The following is a 22,523-nucleotide window of genomic DNA, read 5'->3' as shown; positions in this document are numbered from 1 at the left end:
CCACAGCTTCTTTATCCTCATCTGCGATGGACACCGAGGCTCCTCCCACAGTGTGGCTGCTGTGGACATTGCTGCTGTGAACATCGGGGTGCAGGGGTCCCGGCCTTTCCCTGCATCTGTATCTTTGGGGTAAATCCCCAGCAGAGCAACGGCTGGGTCGTAGGGCAGGTCTATTTTTAACTCTTTGAGGAACCTCCACACAGTCTTCCAGGGTGGCTGCCCCAGTCCACACTCCCACCGAGTGCAAGAGGGCGCCCCTTGCTCCACACCCTCGCCAACGTTTGTTGTTTCCTGTCTTGCTAATTTTCCCCGTTCTCCCTGGGGTGACGTGGGATCTCCTTGTGGTTTTGACGTGTGTTTCCCTGATGGCAGGTGACGCGGAGCATTTTCTCATGTGCTTGGCGGCCGAGTCCATGCCTTCGTTGGTGAAATTTCCCTTCCTGTGTTTTGCCCATTTCATGATTGGTTGTTTGCTTCTTTGCTGCTGAGTTTAAGAAGCTCTTTATAGATCTTGGACACTAGCCCTTGATCCGATCCGTCATTTGCAAACAGCTTCTCCCACCCTGGAGCTTGTCTTGTAGTTCTGTTGACCGTTTCCTTTGCTGTGCAGACGCGTTTTTACCTGATTAAGCCCCAACAGTTCATTTTTGCTTTTGCTGCCCCTGCCTTCGTAGAAAGGTCACTTTGAGATTAGTTATTCCTTGGGGAGTAAAACCTGACAGACCCTGATTCCATTGGCTGACCTGCCTGCGAACCCCAGAATGAACAAAGATACTCACTCACGGCAACGGAAGCACAGAACTGTACGTCCCGGGCACATTGTGTTGGATTCTGGCAGGCGAATGTATTCTCTTTCTCACAAACGTGACACCTCAGCAGGCCTGAAGGGAGGGATAAACACGCAGTGGAACGTTCCAGTCTCCAGTCCTACGAGGCGAACGCCCACCATCCGCTCCCTCCTCCACCTGACCACAACCAGTGGGTCCCGAGTCCTCGGTCCTCTCTCCTGGGGGTCCCTCCTCCTCCCCCAGGCCGACCCACACCCGGACACCAGGCACGGCCACACACGCACACACACAGCACTGCACCCGCACAGCCGCACCGCAGCCTGCGCACACGCCTTCCCGCACAAGCATGCTCCCCTGGCGTCTCACGCCTGGCGTCTCGCGCTCAGCGGCTCGGGAGACCGGCCGTCTGCTCTCGCGGGCCCTCCCCACAGGCCTCCCGGCCCAGCTAACCCCCTCCAGCACCCGCTGCACCCTCCTCGACCCCCGGGGCCTGCACCCTGACCCCCGTGCCGTTGCCCACCGTTGGGTCTCTATGAGGACAGTACCCACTCCCGGGAGAGAGCCGGTCACCCTCTCGCGGCGGTGCCAGTCCCCCCAGACAGTGCTGGAGCGTCGCAGAAGGACCAGGCCGGGCCTGGCTCCCCCGACGGCTCCCAGGAAGACAGTGTGGGGGACACCGCGGGGACCACGGGGTGCTGGGGAGGACACCAGGATTCTGGCCACGCCTACACCTGCCCACCCTTGGCCGGGGGCCCCAACTAAGAGGCTGCCCCATCAGGCGTCCCTATCTGGAGGCTGCTCTCCTGACGCTGTCCTGCTCTCAGCTGCCTGTGCTCTTCCCATCCAGAACCAGTGGGGGCCGTGGGGGCGTCTGGCCAGGTGGCCACCCCCTGTCCCAGACTCATCCTGGCCTGCCTCCTTCTCACAGCCAGGAGGCGAGGGACCCAGCCTTACCCTCTGTTCTTGACACGGTGACATTTGTCTCGACCCTCGGCAGGTCCACGAGCAGGAGCAAAGCAAGGAGGATCATCATTTCCTGAGGTGCCTGGGCCTTGACGCAAGGAACGGGCACACGTGGTCAGCTCTGGGGCCCCAGGGTTCCGCCTGTCTTCCTCCTGTCCACCCCCAGGGCCACGGGAGGCCGGGTGGTCTTCCCGGGACAGCGGGCACCTCCTGGCGCATCCCCTGGCCTAGCAAGCCAGTATATGCCCGACCGTCCATGCCAACCAGATCCTGGGTCTGCCCCAACCCCACCACTCCCAGCCCTGCCCCCTGACACCCCCCCCCCCCCCCGACAGCACAGCAGCCACACAGGCCCCGCCCCACGCGGCCCACCGTGGCACCAGAAAGTGAAGCCTCTGACTTTCCTCAAAGGATGGGTCCTTTGTTTTCGACTCCCACAGACACACTCTCCACGTTCGGGTTCTCACCCTACTGATCCTAATGCACACAGTGGCTAGCTCTGTAGGTGACGCGCTGCCCCTGCTGTTTTTTATTTCATTATTTTTTTAAGATTTTATTTAACTGGTCATGAAACGCACATAGAGAAGCAGAAACACAGGCAGAGGAAGAGGCAGGTCCTGCAGGGAGCCCGACACGGGCCTCGATCCCCAGATCTGGGATCAACCCGAGCCTAAGGCAGGATGTCCAACTGCTGAGCCACCAGGCGTCCCTGTCCCTGCTCTTTTGAACGTTTTTTTGGTAGCTCAACTCTGTGCTTTTGTTGCTGTTTTACCTTCACGGGTAGATCTTTTGAAACAACTTTCCTTCTCCCCGTTGCCTGACTGACTCTACTCCCCGTTTGTCACTTCCCACGGAGCCGTGTCCTTCCTGGTCACCCGATGAATCATGGCTGTTTGCAGGCAGTGAGCCTGTCCCCCTCTCCTGTCTCCGGGTCTCTTCCTTACCCCCATGACACCCCCCCCCCAGGAGGCGGCAGGCAGAAGCATTGAGCCCTACCCGTTGGGAGCTGGGCACCATCGTTGCCAGAAGGAAACACTTGCCGAACCGAAAACCAACCACAGCTCTAGGCCCCTCGGAGAACTGGGGTCACAGAACTGACAGCGCCCAATCCCGCGAGCGAGGTGCACCCCGCGACGAGCCCCGAAAGCCCCTTTCCTGCAGCAGAAGCTGGCGGAGCCTGAGGCCGGGAGCAGCCCTCACGTGCAATTGTGCCCAAGAGCCGGAGGGGGCTGTGAACGGCAGTGCCCGGGAGTCCCCCGCGCCAGGAGCCCACGACCAGCCTCGGCCACTTGGCCACCAAGGCCTTTCTTCATCTTTCGAAAGGACAACAGCCGCGAGGGCCACGGAACACACCCTCCGTCCTGGGAGCGAGGCCTGGGCAAGACGCGAGCCGAAACCGGACGCACAAACCAGCTCGCTCGGGGATGGGACACCTAAGGGCACTAGAGCTACAGCTGACATCCCCCAGAGTCCTGGTCCCAGGGCCCGGCACGCGAAGCCTCACGCTCAGGGCCCGTCTCCCCCACGGCCTATTAACGCCCACCGCGGGCCGCCGTCAGCCGGAAGACCAGGCGAGCCCAGAGCCCAGGAAACAGCTTCCAGAGGCCAAGGCAGCGGGAGGACAAGACCTCTGCAACAGAGACGTCCCCGTCACGGGCCCAGGGACGGGAAGGGACCAGGATCGGGACCCGCAGGGCGCCACAGAGAAGAAAGCAGACGACGCGGGAGAACCCGTGTACCGGGGTGTGCAGACGGGGGTCTGCGAGTCACAGCGAGGTCTGGAGCTCACGACCACCGAGGCGGACACGGGCAGCGCTGCCGACGGCGCCTCAGTGGACTCACAGCCCCGGGGACCCGGGGAGCCCGGAGCCCCCGCACGAGCCATCTCCCCAGAGCGACGCCAAGACGAGGTGAGAACACAGACCGCCCCTCGCGTGCGGGCCTGCTCCTGAGCAACACGCGGCGTTGCAAGGCCCGGGAGGAGCGGAGAAGGGCCCAGGGCCCCTGGAGCCGAGCGGCACGTTAACCGCCAAGGGCTTTCCCGCGCTCCTGAGCGGCTCGACCGCGACGACGGCGAAGCGCAGCCAAGGCGCCGGGTGCCCCGGCCAGGCCGAGAGGCCCGCACACGCGCCAATCACCCCCGGCACGTGCGGGCAGGAGTCGCGGTGCAAGCTCGAGGGGACGCGGCGCACGGAGCCAGGCAGAGGCCGGGCGGGCCGGGCAGGGGAGCCGCACCCGCAGGAGCCGCACCCGCAGCACCTGGCCCTCCCCGCGCGGCCCACGGGGTCTTGTCCGCCGCGGCCTCCGCGCTCCGTGCGCGGCGCGTCCCCGGGAACCTGCCCCCGCGCACCCGCGCGCGACCCCACGGAGCTCGGCGCCAGCGAGGGCGGGAGATGCGCGGTCAGAAGCAGCGCAGGGGCTGCCTCGAGGCCCCGCCCTGCCTCCCGCTCCCCCCGGCCTCGGGGACCGGACCCCGCCCGCGCCAGAACCTTCTGGAAGCCCTGGCCGCGCCCGCACGCCCCGCACCTGCTGGAGGGACGACGCGCTGCCGGGGGCGGGGGCTCAGCCAGCACCTCCGGGAACCTCCGGGAACCTCCGGGAACCTCCGGGAACGGCCGGACCCAGGGCCGCGGGGGCGGGGCGTCCTGCCCGCAGAACCTTCTAGAAGGCCGCGGTCCAGGGCGCGTGCGCAGCGGCGCAGGGCCTGGCGGGACTCGTGCGGGCCGGAGACCCCGGGGACGCGCACGCGGCGGGGGAGCGCGAGTGTGGCCGAGCCTCGGAAGGTTCTGGAAGGTCGCCTCGGGGCCGCCGTGCGGGGAGGGGCAGGGGCTGGGGCGGCGGGGCGGGCCCGAGAGCCCACGGAGGGCGCAACCTGCCGGGCGCCCTCCCCGACGGCCCCATCCCCGTCCCCTCCCCCACGGGCCCACCCCCGTCCCCTCCCCCGACGGCCCCATCCCCCGGGCCCCCTCCCCCGATGGGCCCCACCTCCGTCCCCTCCCCCAACGGGCCCCACGCCCCAGGCGCCCTCCCCCGACGGGCCAAACCTCCTGGGTCCCCTCCCCGACGGGCCCCACCCCCAGGCGCCCTCCCCAACGGCCCCATCCCGGTCCCCTCCCCCGACGGGCCCCATCCCCGTCCCCTCCCCCGACAGGCCCCACCCCCGGGCGCCCTCCCCCACGGCCTCATCGCCCAGGGTCCACTCTCCCGATGGGCTCCACCCCCCGTCCCCTACCCCGACGGCCCCATCCCCGTCCCCTCCCCCACGGGCCCACCCCCGTCCCCTCCCCTGACAGGCCCCACCCCCGGGCGCCCTCCCCCACGGCCTCATCCCCCAGGGTCCAGTCTCCCGACGGGCTCCACCCCCCTGTCCCCTCCCCCGACGGGCCACATCCCCCGGGCGCCCTCCCAGATGGGCCCCACCTCCGTCCCCTCCCCCGATGGTCCCACCCCCGTCCCCTCCCCCGACGGGCCCACCCCCGTCCCCTCCCCCGACAGGCCCCACCTCCGTCCCCTCCCCCGACGGGCCCACCCCCGTCCCCTCCCCCGACGGGCCCCACCCCCGTCCCCTCCCCCGACGGGCCCCACCCCCAGGCGCCCTCCCCGACGGCCCCATCCCGGTCCCCTCCCCCGATGGGCCCCACCCCCGTCCCCTCCCCCGACGGGCCCCACCCCCGGGCGCCCTCCCCCACGGCCTCATCCCCCAGGGTCCACTCTCCCGACGGGCTCCACCCCCCCGTCCCCTCCCCCGACGAGCCCCATCCCCCGGGCGCCCTCCCCGATGGGCTACACCCCCGTCCCCTCCCCCAACGGGCCCTATCCCAGTCCCCTTCCCCAACGGGCCCTATCCCAGTCCCCTCCCCCGACGGGCCCCACCCCCGGGCGCCCTCCCCCACGGCCTCATCCCCCAGGGTCCACTCTCCCGACGGGCTCCACCCCCCCGTCCCCTCCCCCGACGAGCCCCATCCCCCGGGCGCCCTCCCCGATGGGCTACACCCCCGTCCCCTCCCCCGACAGGCCCCACCCCCGGGCGCCCTCCCCCACGGCCTCATCCCCCAGGGTCCACTCTCCCGACGGGCTCCACCCCCCTGTCCCCTCCCCCGACGAGCCGCATCCCCCGGGCGCCCTCCCCGATGGGCTACACCCCCGTCCCCTCCCCCAAGGGGCCCTATCCCAGTCCCCTTCCCCAACGGGCCCCACCCCCTGGAGCCCTCCCCCGGAGGAAGGTCTGCAGGGAGGCAGGTACAGGTGGGAGGCGGCGGAGAGCTGCGGCAGGTGGCTGGTGCTGCTGCCGGCTGCTGACCCTCCCGGGAGCCCTGCACCCTGCACACATGCACCCCGGGAGGTGCTCTCCGCCCCCGCGGAGCTGCCCACACGCGCACTGTCTTCTCGCCGTAGGTTCCAGTCTCTGCAGGAAACATGCTGCTCGGGGCCTTGCTCCTCGGCCTCACGTTGCCCGTGGTCAGCGATCAAAACGTGTCCGTGTCCAGTTGTGAGTACCAGAGCCACTGCTGGTGTTGGAGTCGACAAGAATTTACTGTCCTCCAGAGTCAGGGAAAGGGTTCCAGAGGACCTTGTCACCTTAGCCAGCAGGGAGGTCCTTCGTCATGCCCTTGGTGGCAGGGGGTGGACTGAGTGCCCCTGAGCTCCAGAGGGTCAGGGGGGCGATTCTAGCCAGAGCGGGCTGAGGTGGCTCAGTCCAGGCACATGGGGGGCTGGGGGCACACGGCCTCTTGTGACTGTCAGGCCTTCTGGGACAGACGAGGCCTGTGTGCAGAGCACAGGGTTCTGTGTCCCAGCCTCTGGGGACAGGAACACCGCCTGGTCCCTGCTGGAAGCTAATCCCTGCCAGAGCAGACGTCCTCTCAGGCAGGGGGTAGGGGTCCGGGGTCCGGGGCCCGGGGTTGGGGTCGGGGAAGTTGCACGTGGAGCCTGAGCCTGATGCTGCTGAGTGTCTTCCAGGGACCTATAGTTTGAAATGCCACGATTGCTGGGATATCAACAATTTCAACTGTCCTCAGATTAGGACGTGTCCCTATCACATCCGGCGCTGTTTGATCATCTCTGTCCGTAAGTCTTGCTTTCTCACGTCTTCTGGTTTTGTCAGTTTGAGCCCCAGGACCCAATCGGTTCTGTCTCTACACCGGGCCTAGAGGCCTAGTCTGTGGCCCTGCTCAGGGCGTGTCCCCAGGCCCTGTGCCCCCCAGCGTCCCTCCACATCATCCCCTGCCCTTCTGTGTCCAGAGTCTCCTGCAGAACAGTCCTCTCGCTGCTCCCTCAGGGTTGTGCCAACTGCCGTACCTCGCGGGCATCTGCCCACTGGGGACTCAGGGAGGACCTCCAATCCGGCCTCTGTCCCTGCACCGGGCACCTGTCCTGTGCGGGTCTCGGCCTGTGAGTGGGTGGTGACGTGGCCGGAACGGCCCCGTGGTTCTTAACGGGATTGCAGGGCGCCCTCAGCGGGGGCCACCGGGAAACCTCAGAACACTAGGGCCCGGCGCTTACAAGTCCTGGAGCTGGCAGGGCGGCCTGGAGGCGCACGTCCAAGTCCTGGGGAGCAGAGGGACCGCACGGGCTTGGGGTTCTGCTTTTCTTGGGGTCGAGGCGGGGGACCTAGGGATTCTCGGGCACATCATTCACCGGCGCAGCTAAACCAGAAGGAGAGGAGTTGAGAGCACGGGACAGGAAAACCAGGAGACCCGAGTGGTCACCTCCGGAAAGCAACCAAGATCTCGAAAGCAGAGGCGCCTCGGGTGGCGTGGGTGTGTGGGTGCTGGCTCTTCACCTGCTCAGCTCCGGGGGGTTGGTTCACTCCGGGCAGCTGGCTTTGCAGCAGGGGGCTTGGCACCCCCGGCTTGTCAGGCCCTTGCATCACCGAAGGAGAAGGACCACCGCCAGGGCCGCGCTACGGGGCCCGTCCGGGAGACCCGGTGAGTCGTGCGTGGCCGAGGTGGGATGACTGCTCCCGGGGGCTGGGGACTCTCTTTCCCCGCACCTCACCCTCCATGGCTCTGGGGTATGCTTGGCCCAGAGAGAGCTCGCCCGAGGCCGGCAGGGCTCAGGGAAGAGAGGCCGATGCTCTGGAAGCTCGTTGTGGTCTCACGCGGTGGTGGACGCCAGGGGACTCCAGCCTTCCTCGCGTCGTGCTGCTCCGTATCCAGCCCCCGTCCCCGTTGCTGGGCCTCTGGACCGGGAGCGGTTCCTAAGAGCGCGGTAGGCGCTCGGCCGCTGGCCTGCACAGGCGACAGGTGTGTGGACGAGCACCTCAGAGAGCCTCCAGAGAGTTCCTCCGGGTGGGCCGGAACGGGAGGGCAGAGAAGCGTGGCGTCCCTATTTTCCTGCCTCGTGGGCTCTTTCCCTCGCCCCCCAGCCTGAGCTTCGGGTAGACCTGGCTCCGGACTGGCCCTCTGATCACCAGCCTGCCGCTGAGACTCGTCCGTCTCTCAGCTCCTCCCGCCCTCATGGAGCTAAAACACCTGCGTTTAATAGCTGATCCCCGGAGGGCTTCGGGGTTCCTCGTCCTTCGTGACCCTGGTGGACGCCAACGCAGAGAATTTTCGAGAGCCTTCAGAGGGCGGCAACGCTCGGATATCTTCTCCTTCATGTGACTTTCTGACTTCGGGGTTGTGCAAGTAAACCGAAGACCTCTACAGACCACTTCCGAACCTCAGACACCGAGCTTAGCCCCACACTCAGGCTCATCGGTGTATCCGTGGCCGGGCTGACCAGTCTACAGAACCCAACCGAGAGACCCCAGAACGAGTTCCGCACAGATTTACCCCCGTGATATCGCGCAACGACGCAGACGCGGATGCTGGGGAAATAGAGCCTTTCAGCTCGATCTGGCAAACGTGAACCTTGCCCTAAAACTCAAATCATATCAACAAATACCTCAAAGGGCTGCATGAGCTAAATGTAAAATGCAAAAATCTAAAACCACAAGAAAAAGAGAGCGCACAGGAGAGAATCTTTGGCCTTCTGGCTACTAAAAGTGTGTGTAGCCTTGATGCAAAGGATGACCTACAAACAGGGACGTGGGCACGTGCGATGTCACCAACTGTCGATACTTCTGTGTGGAAGGAGGTCCTGTTCAGAGGAGGGAAAGGGAAAGCTACGGACCGGGAGGGAAAGTATGCAGACCGCGCACCTGACGAAACACAGGTCTTGGGTGTATACAGAAGTCTCACAACTCAACAGCAGAAATGCGGACAGCCTCCCGAGAGCAAGGGCAAGGGGATGAAGAGACGTTTCACTGACGTGGGTTTGCGCGTAGCGGATGAACCCACGAGCAGGATTTCAACATCTTCGGCCAGTAGGGAAACGACCATTGAAAACCACAATTCGAGGTTGGGCATCAGAGTGGCCAACGTGAAAAATAGTGACCACAGCAAATGCTGGCCAGGGTGGTAAAGAAACGAGGTTTTCATACATTGCCAGGGGCAGTGAAACATGGGGCAGCCAAGGTGGGGAGCGCAGTCTGGTTGCTTAAAATCTAAATCTGCAGCTCCCATACATTCTCCCAGGTTGCACTTCTGAGTATTTTCCCCGGAGTAATTAAATAAAACAGCACATGGTCTTTCGCAACTGCTTTATCGGTAACATGTCACCCCTGGAAACATCCTGGCCGCTCTTCAGTGCCTGAAGGGTAAAGAAACCATGGTACATCCACCCCGAGGGTGGTCCTCGGCAGTAAAAAGCGGGTATCGATCCATCAACCTGAATGCACGTCTGGAGGATGACACTGAAGGAGAAGCAGCCACCTACAGAGGTGACAATCCATGTTCCCCGTTAGAGACCATTCTAGATATGACCAACCGAGACAAGCTTCTCGTGCACGTGGGTAGGGGAGTCCGTGGCGGGGCATCTTCCTGGGAAAGACGTCAGTGCGTTCGTATGAGGGACGAGCGTGGTGATAAAACTGTCTTTTTTCTTTACTATTTTGGAAGCCAGTGTCCTGGCTGGGATACTGCACTATGGTCCTGTAAGATGTTACCATGGAGGTGACTGAGTAAAGCTACACGGGATCTTTAGGGATTTCCTGCAAGTGCCAGGAATCTACGTTATCAAAAGTAAAATGTTGAATGGAAAAGCAATATAGAACCTAACCTATTATTATTTATGTTAATTTTAAAATAGATATAATTAAAAACCCAAGAGTTTCAGAATTAGCAAAATATATTCTGCTTCGTACAGATGTGCTTTTTTAAAAATATTTTATTTGTTTATTCATGACAGAGAGAGAGAGGAGGAGACACAGGCAGAGGGAGAAGCAGGCTCCATGCAGGGAGCCCCACGTGGGACTCGATCCCGGGTCCCCAGGATCACGCCCTGGGCTGAAGGCGGCGCCAAACCGCTGAGCCACCCGGGCTGCCCCTAGAGATTTGCTTTGAAATGAGAATGTAAAAAAAGTTTGCAAAACATATATAAACACAGGGTACAGCTTAAATATTGTCAGGGGAAAGCTCTTAAGCACACACAGAAGCGAGGCGAACGTTAATGCGGCAGCGTTACTGGTGTGATGGGCAACACTGTACAGAGAGGAAGGGGTAAGAACACCTGGATGAAACCTCTGTGTAGATGCACGCGTGCCCCGTAACAGGATGAAGTAACAGAAAATCCCCCATAGGATTTGGGAACTGTAAGTAGATCCACAGTCACAGTGCGATTGTCCTTACACATCTCTCGCCATGGAGTCTAGGTGCTGCAGCAAAGTGACAAAGCTTGCTACAGCTCTGCACCCGAGCTGGACGAAGTCTCTGGAAAGGATCAGAGAGCAAACGTGTCAGCTTGGAAAGCCACCTGGTCCTCGTGGCAAGTACCCAGCACTGCCTCTGAGGCGATGGAAGCAGCCAGAGAGGACGAGTAAACATACCCATGGCTCCTATGTTCCAACAAATCTTTACTGGTAGATACAGCTGGTGGACTGGGTTGTCCTGCGGGCTCTTGTTCGTGAACTCTGCTACAGGAGGTGTGCATAAAGCCGTTGACAGACGAGGAATGGGGGGCCCCGGGGTGGCTCAGCAGTTGGCGTGTGCCAGGATCGAGTCCCACGTCAGGCACCCTGCATGGAGCCTCCTTCTCCCTCTGCCTGTGTCTGTCTGTCTGTCTGTCTCTGTCTCTCTGTGCCTCTCATGAATAACTAAATAAAATCTTTAAAAAAAAGATTTCCACATCGAAAGAGCAAAAACAGGATTGAAAAGGAAGACTTAAAGGGATGCACCAAGCTTACAGAGTGTGAGACCCAGTAGGGGTAAGATGGCTCTTGTCCCCAAATTAACCTACAAATTCCATTAAATTCCAGTCAGAGTCCAGCAGGTCGTGTGAGTGTGTGCGTGGGCAAGAGCGTGCGTGTGCAAGCTGATTCCAAATATTCAAACGTTTATGCAAAATTGAAGAGACAGGAGTGTCCAAGGCAATCGTGTGGAAGAAGGGAGAAGGTGGGGGACTTGCACGCTCAACTCTCAAGGTTACTTCCATCATTTTGTCAATTCAGACAGTCTGATGTTGGTGTCAAGATCGAAAAAACAGACGCATATAAAGGAGAAAAGAGATCTCACATGCATCTATTTACGGGCTTTCTGACAACGTTGGCCCTGCAGGTATCGGGGAAGGACGCTGGTCTGCACTCACCAGGGGTGGGGAGATGAGATCCTATTCCCTAGGCGGGCTTTGCACAACGGAAGCAGCCTCAGGCGCTTTGTAGGTCTCCACGTAAAACTCAAGAGAACAAGGGGCTACTAGGTACCTACTTGTGCAGAGAATACGAACAGTGATTTGAAGGGGCACGTGCACCCCAGTGTTTAGAGCAGCAGCGTCCACAAGACCCGAACTATGGAAGAGCCCAGATGGATGAAGACGATGTGGTCGCTCTACAGAGTGGACTGTTACTCAGCCATCAGAAGGAAAGAACTCTTGCCATCGGCCAGGGCGCGATGCCACCAGAGGGTATCATGCTGAGCGAAATACGTCGCAGAAAGACAAATGCCATAGGATCTCCTTCATTTGAGGAATTTAAGAAACAAAACACATGAGCATAGGGAAAGGGAAGGAAGAACACAATAAGATGAAAACAAAACCATAAGGGGCTTTTAATGAAGGAAACAACCGAGGGTTCTTGCAGGGGAGGAGGGTGGAGACGTGCGCTTCCTGGGTCCCGGGCGTTGAGGAGCAGGCTGGCTGCAGTGAGCACCGCGGCCACGTGCATCCGACGAACCATCGCATTCTGTCTCTGAAACCAAGCACACGGTATATGTTGCCTAAACTGAATTTAAACACCTTTTAAAGACGATGGTTGAGGACACTTTCCAAGGGATCCCTGGGTGGCTCAACGGTTTCACGCCTGCCATCGACCAGGGCAAGATCCTGGAGACGCGGGATCGAGTCCCAGGTCGGGCTCCCGGCATGGAGCCTGCTTCTCCCTCTGCCAGGGTCTCTGCCTCTCTCTCTCTGTGTGTCTCTCATGAATAAATAAAATCTTTAAAAGATAATAATAAAATAAATATGTAAAAAACAGAAGAGACGGGGTTTTTAAAATTCTTTACAAAGGGAAGTGTAGAATATCTTTGTATCCGTGGGTAATGACAAACTTAAGAAAATTGACCAGTTCAGTGGTCGTCACACGTGGGAAGACTTGTCAATGGGATTCCTTAGAAATTCACAGCCTCTGCCCCTGAGTCGCTACCGATACGGCTGTGAGACTGCAAAGGGCAGACGAAGGCCAACCACTCCCCACACTGTGCGCCCAGGGCCTTGTGTTCACTTTATAGAGTGAACTTCGTCCGACAAATCAGTAACTGAACTAGCAGATCATTGGGTGGAAATTGAGCAAAACACCTGAAGGCTGTTGACCAGAAAACGATATCCCAGTGGCTGATAAATATGTGGAAAGATGCCCAACGTCGTATCGGTGGAAATGCAACATGAAACCGCGATGCAGTGACCCCAGAGGCACCACTGAACGTCCGCAGGTGAGCACTCATGTGCCGGCAAAGGGTTTGAAGTGCAAGCACTCCCTTGGGGGATAAACAGGTACTAGAGGCCTGGAGAAGTCTTCAACATCTGTGAAAGCCAAACATCTGCATCGTAGGACTCCGCGTTACCACCTCGGAGAACTGACGCGCTCTCACCTCAAGGGGACAGACTCTTCCCCGCAGTGCTCTCCGGGGGTAGACAACCGCCAGAAAGAGCCCTGATGTCCATCGAGCGTCAAGCGCGGACTGTTCCTCAGTAGACACGGATACGACCATGAGAGCGAAGCACGCACGACCGTGGGCCACAGCAGGGGGATCTCCCGAGCACAGAGTAGAGACAAGCAGCCAGACGCCGCAGCAGACATGCAGGATTTCATATTCACAAAGTTCCAGAGCAGGTAACACTAACACGGACGCTTACAAACCCGGACACCACTTCTCTTTGGCCTTGGCTCCTGATGGTGCCTGATGGAGGGACAGAGGCAGGAAACGAGGGTTTTCATCCAGTTCTGTTTCTGGAACTCGATGCTGGTTATACGGTCACGGGCACTGCACGAAAATGCATCCAGCGGTCGCCCTGTGATCCTGCGCTCTTCTGCAGAGCGTTGGCCTCTCTGAAGCCTTTGCGTGGCACATAAAGCAAAGCAAGTGCCTGGAGCCACATGTTGGTTCCTCCTCTTTAACCCCAGAGCCGTGAACGGATACGTCAACTGTGGCAAGTTCCAGGGAGAAAGAATCGAGTCAACACTGGGGTCACCGGGGGAGCAGGACCCGTGAATGAGGGCGGAGGAATTTCAACTCCAGGCCTCTCAAAGAGGCCTCACGGGGATGCTCACTCAGGTGGCCTTGGTTGGCCGGGGCTGTTGGGTGTGCCCACCCGGGAAGGCGGTCACAGTGGCTGTGCGATCCTGCTTGCGACAGGGCGTCCCACCTGCGCTGGGGAGCAGGGTGGCATTAGGGGTGCATCCACACGTACATTGTGCCAGGAGCCGGGAACAGCTGGCTGAGGGGCCCAGGCAGGAGCTCGTCCTAGAGGGGCCGCTGCACATGCAGAAAATCAGGTGAGGGCCACACTTACGGGGCCACTGCACTTCAGGGACTGCGTGATCCTGTGGGTCATAAGCAATTCTATTCTTGCGCCCTGGAATTCTTAGGCCAGATAACGAGTGGGGAGTTCCTGTGTACAGCATGCGCCAAGGTGCCGTCACACTCCGTAGGCAGCGCCGGGGGCAGCGATGAGGTGGCCGTGTAGACAGAAAAACACCTCCAGGAGGTGGTGTTCACGGAGTGACCCTGGAGTGGACGTACTCGGGTGTTTGCAGCGAGGAGTCCTAGGCAACGTAGAAGCGTTTGCAGACGTAGACGGTGGGCAGGGAGCTGGTACTGGGTGGAGGGTGCTCGAATGTTTGCAAGCAGAAAGCCTGAAATCAGTGGTTTTCATCTCTACTTTTGTAGGTTTGAATGTTCGGGAGCTCCTCGTTTACAAGAACTGTACATACAACTGCACGTTCCTATACCGATCTCAAGAACCTCCTGAAGCCATTAGAATGATGAAAACTAATAGTTTCTACTTTGTTCGTTGTTGTAATTCTATGACTTGCAATGAGGGGGGACCTACCAATTTGGAGAGGGACATCATCCCGGACTACCCAATTGAGGAAGAGTTAGAAGGAGCCGTGCGCCTGGGGGAGTCCACATTTCTCCTGAGCGTTGCTTCCATCCTAGTCAGCAACACACTGACCTGAGAGGCCCTCGTGGGGGGGGGGGGGGGGTCTGGTCTCTCCCCCATTCCTCAGAGAAGTTCACTCCTCTTCCTCCCTGTGAGCCAGGGACACTGACCCCCTGGGCTCCCCGTTGGTGGCTTACCCCTTTCCAGCTGATTTCAAGAAAGGAATAAAGAACATTATTGTTGGGTGTGGGGTGCCGCTCACTGGGAGATTGGGAGATTTCTCGGCGGTTTTGGTATTTGAACGGTTCCTCTGTAGACATCGTCTCAGCAGTAGATGCAGTCTCCTCATGAACAGCGCGAGACTGACGGGACAGTGTGCGTGTCAGCTGACAGCGCAGTCCCGCTGCGCTCAGGCCCGGCACCTGGGCCACCCGGACTCCACACTTCCCGGCTCAGGTCGCATGCCGTGTGCCCCTTGCTCCCCCAGGGCACCAGGACGGCGTGTGACACGGATCCTCCACCCCCCAGCCCTGCCTCCAGCCCGGGTATTCAGGTTCTGGCCACGTCATGAGGCCGATGAGTCTGTTTCAGTCCTTCCCCTCCTAGAAACTATAAATCCGCACACACACGTAGAAAAGAATTGCCCGGCGTGGCTGGCACAAAGGGCAGGACATCATCAACCTGGAAAACGGGTAGAATGACGGGCAAGGGCGCAGCGGGCACAGCAGCCCCCGGGGGTGGGAGGGTGGGTCCCGATATCTGGGGGAGAGGACGCGAGATGTAGGACCCGACGGGGCGAGAGGTTGCGTTGGGACCCCACGGATCGGGGACTTTGGAAGGCCATGGCCGAGGTGAAGGTGGAGCCACGGGTCCTGTGCAGCAGGAGCAGGAGAAGCCGAGGAAACCGAGCCCTGCGAGGCTGGGGATTCCCGTCCCGGGCGTCTTCGGGGGACCCCCAGGCCGGGCAGTGAACACCGCACACGGCCCTGGGCGTGCAGGGGGGCCGTGCGCGGGTAAGCGGAAGAAGCCACAGCAGGGCAGGACCCTCGGAGGACGGTCCTACTTGGCGTCCGTCCCCGGATCGGCAGGAACGCTGGAACCAGGTGCGGCTCGGGGCCAAGACCCCCTTTAATGGCAGGGCGATTCCCCGCCGAGCAGCTCCCCCACCCCAAGGTCCTTCGGTGGGGGTGGGTGGGGTGGGGGAGGGCACAGGAGGCGGGGCGGGCCCACCTGATCGGGCGGCGCCTCTGCCCTGGACGGGCCGCGAGGCCGGGCCGAGCTCAGCGCTCCCTGCCAGGGCCGCTGGAAGAGGGGCAGAGCCGTGCGCCCCGCTGCACAGAGCGACACACGCACACTCCCCGCGGGGAGCGGCCATCCCAGGCCTGCCGGCCACCGCGCGCCACCACGGAGCAGGGCCTCCGATAAAGCAGCGACTGTCGGGCGGCGGGAGAAGCCACCCCGTCCAGCCAGTGCCCGCGCAGCCCGTGCCACCTTGCCGGGTCCTCCCCGGGGCCCGTGAGCTGGGCGTCCTCGCGCGGTGAGGGCAATGAAGGGCCGGGCGCCCGTGGGGTCGGGGAGCCCCACTCTTCTCCGTGGCTCCCCGTCCCCCTCGCCCGGGCCTGCCCGGGGCCGGGGGAAGACCACGCCGCGGGCAGCAGCCCTCCTCCAGGGCGACGGCGTGCCGAGGGCGCCAGGTCTCTTCCTCCTCCAGGACCTCCGCGTGGGGACAGATGCCGCCGAGGGGCCCCTGGGCGCGGGCAGGGCTGGCGCAGCCTGGGGGCGCCCCTCCTCCCGCTGCCCGGCTGGGCGCCCAGTGCCGGCTCTCCTGGGGCCCGGGGACGCCGAGCGGAGCGGCCCCCACCCCGGCCTTGCATCAGCCCCTTCCAGTCGGGGGTGTCCCCTGCGCCGGGCCACCTGGGACAGGCTGCTCGCTGCTGCCAGCTAGGAGCCCCCAGCCGGCTCTCCGCCGTTCAAAGCCCCTTCCTGCCACGGGGTCAGGCCCGAGGGGCCGCTCTGACAGGGCGGGCGGCCACCGCACGCAGAGGCCCTCTCTCAAGGGAGCGTGTGGCTGTGCCTGGCTGAGGGCGCCCCAAGCCTGCTTCTAGAGGTTTCTCCGAGGTCACCCCGAGGCCAGCCAGACACTTCACCGTCCTACCTGCTTGGTGAGTCGTCTCCACGGCCCGTCGGCCCCGTGAGCTCCTGGGTGGCTGTTGTTCTAGTCAACTCGACCCTGACCCGCTCGTGCAGGCCCTCGGCGGGGGCTTCTGCCATAAGCCCAGAGCCCCGCGGGGCCAGGAGGACCCCAAGTGAACTGAGCACAACAAGTGGGGGTGGGGGTGGGAGTTGGGGTGGGGCTGGGGTGGGGTGGCTACCGGCCCCGCTTGCAGCTCTAGGCTGGGCGAGAGCACTGCGGGCACAGGGTATGGCCCTTGAAATGGCACCGAGCAGGACGGGGACCCGAGGTTGGCAGTTCCTCAGGGCAGGGGACACAGGGGCTAAGAGATTGGACAGCGAGGCGAGGCGGGGAGTGGGGTGTGGGCATCCGAAGCCCCAGGGGCTAGTGTCAGGGCGACAGGGCCTCAAAGGCCCCCGCAGGGTGCTCGCTGCCCGGGAGAAGAGGAGGAGGAGGAGGAGGTAAGAGGAAGCAAAGGAGGAGGAGGAGGAGGAGCAGGAGGAGGAGGAGGAGGAGCAGGAGGAGGAGGAGGAGCAGGAGGAGGAGATGTGGAGGAGGAGAAGAGGAAGAGAGGAAGGAGGACATGGAGGAGGAAGGGGAGGAGGAAGGGGAGGAGGAGGGGAGGAGGAAGGGGAGGAGGGGGAGGAGGAAGGGGAGGAGGGGGAGGAGGAAGGGGAGGAGGGAGAGCAGGAAGGGGAGGAGGAGGAGGAGGAAGAGGAGAAGGAGGAGGAAGGAGGAGACGGAAAAGTAGGTGCAGGGGCATGCGGAGGAGCAGGAGTTGGGGCAGGAGGAGGAGAGGCAGAGGGGGCAGAGGAGGAGGTAGGATGAAGCAAAGGAGGAGGAGGAGGAGGAGGAGGAGAGCGCCTGGCCAAGCGGGTGCTGAGCAGTCATTAGAGCAGACGGTCTCCGGGGAAACCAGAGCCCCAGCCCGTCAGCACGTCCGGCTCCAGGGCGCTGTCCGTCAGTCCGTCCGTCCGTCCGGCGGATGGCGGAGGGAGCTGCCCTCCCAGGCACACGCGAGCACAAGCAGCGTTTCCACGGCTGGCTGCCTGCACATGGGGACAAGGATCGCGCGCTCACGGGCGCCCAGAGAGATGCACACGCCACACGGGCCCCGGCAGACTCGCACGCTGACACAGACGACGTGCGTGAGCACACCCACAGTGCCCACCTGCACAGGCACACGACACACCTGGATGCCCCAAACTGGGCACACATGTGCAGACGACACGCTCTTAGGCATGCAGGCGGGTACCGAAGCGCACACACGCGTGCGCACACACAAAGAGCAGAAGCGCGCACACGTGCCAACACGTGGGGACACCGCTCAAGCACGCACACCGCGGCATGAGCACGAGCCAAAGGCCGCCATCGTGGGCACACACACGCATTCACACGCCTACAACAGCACCGACCAGTGAGCATACTTGTGGGCCCACTCACACGCCCGGGCAGACACCCACCACACACACACGCACCCAAGGGTGCACACGCGGGCTCATAGCCTCCCAGGCCTCCCACCTAGGGTTTAGCTTCTGAACAAAGGCGCCTCCCTCTGCCGCCCGCCCTCCTCCCACCCCGGCCTCGCCCTCCTGAGCTCCCTGTGCTCAACCCCAAGGCCCACGGGGCAGGGGCCGAGGGCTGCCGACCCAGGAGGCCCCAAGGCCCCAGCACACACTCCCAGGGGCGCCTGGCCGTGCCTCCACTCTCCCAGGCCTGGGCCTCCTGACTGTAGGAAGGGAGAAGGCCACCCTGCCCGGGCAGGCCACCTCCAGAGGCCTGGGTGGAGTGGGTGCTCCCTCGTGGAAGCGGCCATCCTGCTGTGCAGACCCGTGGCCCTGCTGCCCCTCTCCAGCCCCGGGACACGCGGGCCTCCCCACCCCTCACTGGCCTGGGGCCGGGGTGCTCGCGGGCTGCCCGCTCCCTCCCACGCCGCCCCCCCACTCGCGCTCACAGCAGGAACACGCCGCATTTGTGCCCACGATGCTGTCGGTAGGCCAGCCAGGGGTCCAGGGGCGGCCGCCAGGGCTGAGGGCTCTCCACTCGCTGCAGCCTCTCCACGTCCTCGGGCAGCATCACGTGCACCATGTGTGTCCCTCCCACGTCATACCTGAGGGACAGAGCTCAGAGCCCTGCTGGGGGGCCGGGGCCTCCCTGGGGCTCCCCGTGCAGAGCCACCGGCCTGGCTCCCGTTGGCCTCTCCGTCCTCCTGGGCCATGCACGGGGCTCGAGCCCGGGCTCCTCCGCCGTCTAACCGGGGAAGCCTCTCCCGCTCGGCCGTCTGCCCTCGGCCGTCTGCCCTCTGCCCTCTGCCTCTCGGGTCACCGTCCGGGGAGCCCTGCAGCCTCACAAGAGCCCCGGCTGGTGTCCGGGGTCAAGGGCACGGAGCAGCCACTGCTCAGCCCCCAGGCGGCCGCTGGGGACGCGCAGCACCTGCGCCCGCGGGGACCCAGGAGCCGGGAGGGACAGCCGGGCAGGGTGCTCCCAGCGAGGCGGGCAGGAGGGCTTTACCTGAAAATGGGCCCCAGCTCCTGGAAGGTGCGGTGCATCTCCAGGTGGAGGCTCTCAGAGCCCTGCTGCCTCCAGATCTGCAGCACCCGCATCCACTTGTTGCCGGGACAGCGGGGCACGGCTTCGAAGGGCAGCACCGCCCTGGGGGCCGGAGCGGCTCGGGTGCCCAGTGCGCGTGGCCTGCTCAGGGCCAGCCAGGGCCCGGCCCGCCACCCTCGCGCCTGTGCCCTGAAGGCCATTCCGATGCTCCCTCCGTCGCCGGTCAGCACAGTCCTTTTATCTCACCCGGAGGCCTGGAGCGGCGACTCGATCGCGTCATGGGAGAAGCTGTCCCTGGACGAGGCCAGGAAACCCGGCCCAGGGGTCAGGGCCGGTGGAGGAGGGGGGGGAGGAGGGGGAGGAGAGGGCGGAGGAGGAGGGGGGAGGCCAAAAGAGATGGATGGGCGCCTCACTCCCACTTGCGCAAGGCCTGCTGGCGGCCGGGCATCGAGAGCAGGTGCGGGGTGTGGCCCGGGGGCCCAGGTGGCTTGGCCGGGGTAGGGCCCTCGCCCCCTCCCGGGTGGGGGAAGGAGCAAGATGGATGGGTCCTTGTCTTTTCAAGAGATGACAGGGGCCTGGGCTACTTTCCTCTCCCTCTACGAGGACCAGGGCAGGAAGGAGCGGGAGCGCGTCATCCCATCGACCCACAGGCCTTCTTGGACTGCTCTCCCCCTGGCCTCAGGCTGGGTGCAGGAGACCCCGACACTAACCTTAAGCTGGCTCGGTCCCACCAGTGAGCGCTTTTGGTCCTGGGGCCGGAGCCGGGGCGTGGGGGCTGGGGGGGGTGGCAACGGGGAAATCCAGAGAGCCAACTAGGGTGGCACTGATGGGGCCGAGGCTCTATATGCCTGTCTGGCCTGCAGGCTCAGTTCAGGAGCAGCCAGTGGCCAGGACACGAGGGTCACTGATAGGATGCCCGGCAAGCCCCTCCTCGGCAGGGAAGCGGGGGGGTGGGGGCACAGCTGGCGGGGCCCACGCGTGGCCCGCGGGCCTGGGCCTGTGCTCAGGGCCTACGCCCTCCTCTCTCATCTGCACGCGTGCTCTCGGGGCTGCAGGCTGTGAGCTCAGGCCAGGCGGGGAAGGATGGAGTCTATGATGGGGTGTGTGCTCGGGCTCCCGACCCTTGGAGGGTGGATCCACGGTTCGGGGTGCCAGGGCATCTCCCTGACACCTGGCGGCATTGCCACAAGGTGGCTATCGCTGTCACGGTTCCCATTTTCAGAGAGGGGACAGAGGTCCGGCCACTGCCACTTCCCACAGGCCCCGGTTCCTCGCAACCCCCCGACCCCCGCGTCAGCCGCTTCTCCTCCCCTGCCCTGGCTCCTCTGCCCTCCCCTGCTGTGCCTGCAGCCCAGACCCTCATTTGGGGAGCGGGCGATGGGGGCAGCCGCCCCAGCTCGGGCTGGAGGCAGGCCGGAGGGCGCGTGAGGGTTTTAGCAGGGACGGCGGGATCTGAGTCTGTTTTCCATTGGCCTCAAGGCAGCGGCTCCCTGCCCCTGCCCCTCCCTGAGGGAGTCCCCGGGTGGGGCGGGCGAGGAGTCAGAAGTGCCAAGGCCCCGGCAGCAAGCCGAGGCGCGCTGGGCCTCACCCCGGAGGGTGCACGGGCATGTGTCCTCGGGCGACAGAGGCAGGCGGGAGCCACACCGGCCCGGGCCCAGGCCATGGGGGACACTCCCGCTGCCCGACCTGCCCTGTGACTGCCCCCGTCCCGGGGCGCTTGTAGCCTCCTCGGGGCTGTTCTCCGCCCCGGGCCAGCTTTCCTGTCCCCACACGGTCTGCCTCCAGGGATGCGGGCTCCCCGGGGGAACCACGGAGCAGCTCCCACTAGGAGATGCCGGCAGAGGACGCCTCCTGGCTGGTGTGCACGCAGGCGGCTGTCGGGGCCGCTGTTCCCTGTGACCCCACCGGCCTGGCAGGCCCTCCCTGGAGGCCTCCTCTGGGGAAGGCAGGCCTTGGGGGGTGTCCTCTGAGCCAGGGCTGGGGGTGGGGGTGGGAGGAAGGGGCCTCCCGGGCGAGGCCCGACTGGCCCGAGAGCGACATCGACAGCCCAGGCCCTCCCCAGGCCAGGTGAGGCCACGCAAGCTACAGAGGGAGAACAGAGGTGGGACGCGGCCCGGGCAAGGCCAGGGCAAGGCATCCCTGAAGTCGGCGGCACCCCAAGGCCCACTGTCTGGAAGAGGGCCCGCAGCTGAGCGGCACCAAGCCCGAGATGCCTGCTGCCAAGGTGCTGAGGTGGGAGGGATGCTGCTGGGATCCCCCAGCTGCGCCAGTGCCCTGCAGCTGGGGGAGGGGGGCGCACTCCCACCTCCCGACTGGGGGCGCCCCCTGGAGGCCGGCTCGCCACCTGCAGCCGCGCCTGGACCCCGCCCCCCGCCCCTGCAAGGCTCAGGGCAACCCCCGAGGTGATGGGTTCGGGCTCGAGCAGGGCCTCTGCCTTCGGCCCCGCGGCTGGACTCCCAGCAGTGGTGGGTGGGTGTCCAGGGCGCACAGTGACAAGGCCGGGCTGGGATGGCAGGGCCAGGTGGCGAGACAGCACTGACGGGGACCCAGGGCACTACACACTCTGCAGGATCTGTGTGTGCTTCGCACTTCCTCCGTGGGATCGGCTCCTACCGCGGGACCCCGGGACTCGGTCATCTCGTTCCCCTTCGGCTCCGTGTCCTCCACATTCAAAACCGCGAAGCTCACCCCTTCGAACTCGGGTGTGGGCAAGGCTGGCGCCAGCATTCTCACAGGTTGCGCGTGTGCGGCTGTGTCTGCCTCTTCCTACGTGTGCCCGGCGGCCACCCAGCTCGCTCAGCAGTTCCAGACGGGATGGCGTGAGGCAGTGGGGGGGCCGTTGCGGCATCTTCCCCATTCGACGGCCGTCCCGGTCTGACCCGGGCTCCGAGGGCACCCGAGGCTCTCCCGGCTGGGCCTCTCCCGGGCTGCTCGCCCGCAGCGCTCCACCCATCGCCAGGTGCATCTCTATTCCTGGGGCCGTGGGAGAGACCCTGAGGGCACGGGGCTCACGGTGCGTTCCTCTGCCCCCGCGGCCACTCGGGCCCCATCCCTCTAGGCATCCTGCGCAGCACGTGGCAGGGGGGCCCCGCTGGCTCTCCGTCCAGGGCCCATCCCCCGGCCGCCCGAAGACCCCGGTATCGGGGGTGCAGCGGTTTCCTCTTGGTCACAGCTGCCTGCGCTGCCCCAGGAGCAGCGGCCCTGGGCGAGGGGACCCCACAGAGCGCACTTCCCCGTGGTGACACTAGGCTCTGGGCTGCTGGCCTCTGCACGCCGTTCCCGTGAACAGGAAAAAACACTTTCCTCCTCCTCCCCGGGAAGCCACAGTGGCCTGGGACTTTCTGTCACATAAGGCAAAGCTGTTGGTGGGCGACGCGGTGGCCCCGCCAGCAAAGCCCCCTCGGACTGGTCCA

General features: G+C 63.7%; 1 protein-coding gene across 1 annotated transcript; it reads right to left on the bottom strand.

The window, feature by feature from the left end:
* Positions 1–11,812: 11,812 nt before the first annotated feature.
* Positions 11,813–19,325, bottom strand: LOC140595112 (cytochrome P450 11B1, mitochondrial-like). Its single transcript, XM_072733715.1, has 3 exons — positions 19,072–19,325; positions 18,515–18,670; positions 11,813–17,609 (listed from the first exon to the last, which is right to left on the bottom strand). The coding sequence occupies exons 1-3, from the start codon at positions 19,308–19,310 to the stop codon at positions 17,522–17,524; spliced, it is 483 nt and encodes a 160-aa protein (XP_072589816.1). The 5' UTR covers positions 19,311–19,325; the 3' UTR covers positions 11,813–17,521.
* Positions 19,326–22,523: the final 3,198 nt, after the last annotated feature.

This window comes from Vulpes vulpes, chromosome 13 (assembly GCF_048418805.1).
Source record: "Vulpes vulpes isolate BD-2025 chromosome 13, VulVul3, whole genome shotgun sequence".
In the NCBI taxonomy this organism is placed as follows: Eukaryota; Metazoa; Chordata; class Mammalia; order Carnivora; family Canidae; genus Vulpes; species Vulpes vulpes.
The sequence above is the reverse complement of the archived record's forward strand: the minus strand, read 5'-3'. Positions and strand labels throughout refer to the sequence as shown.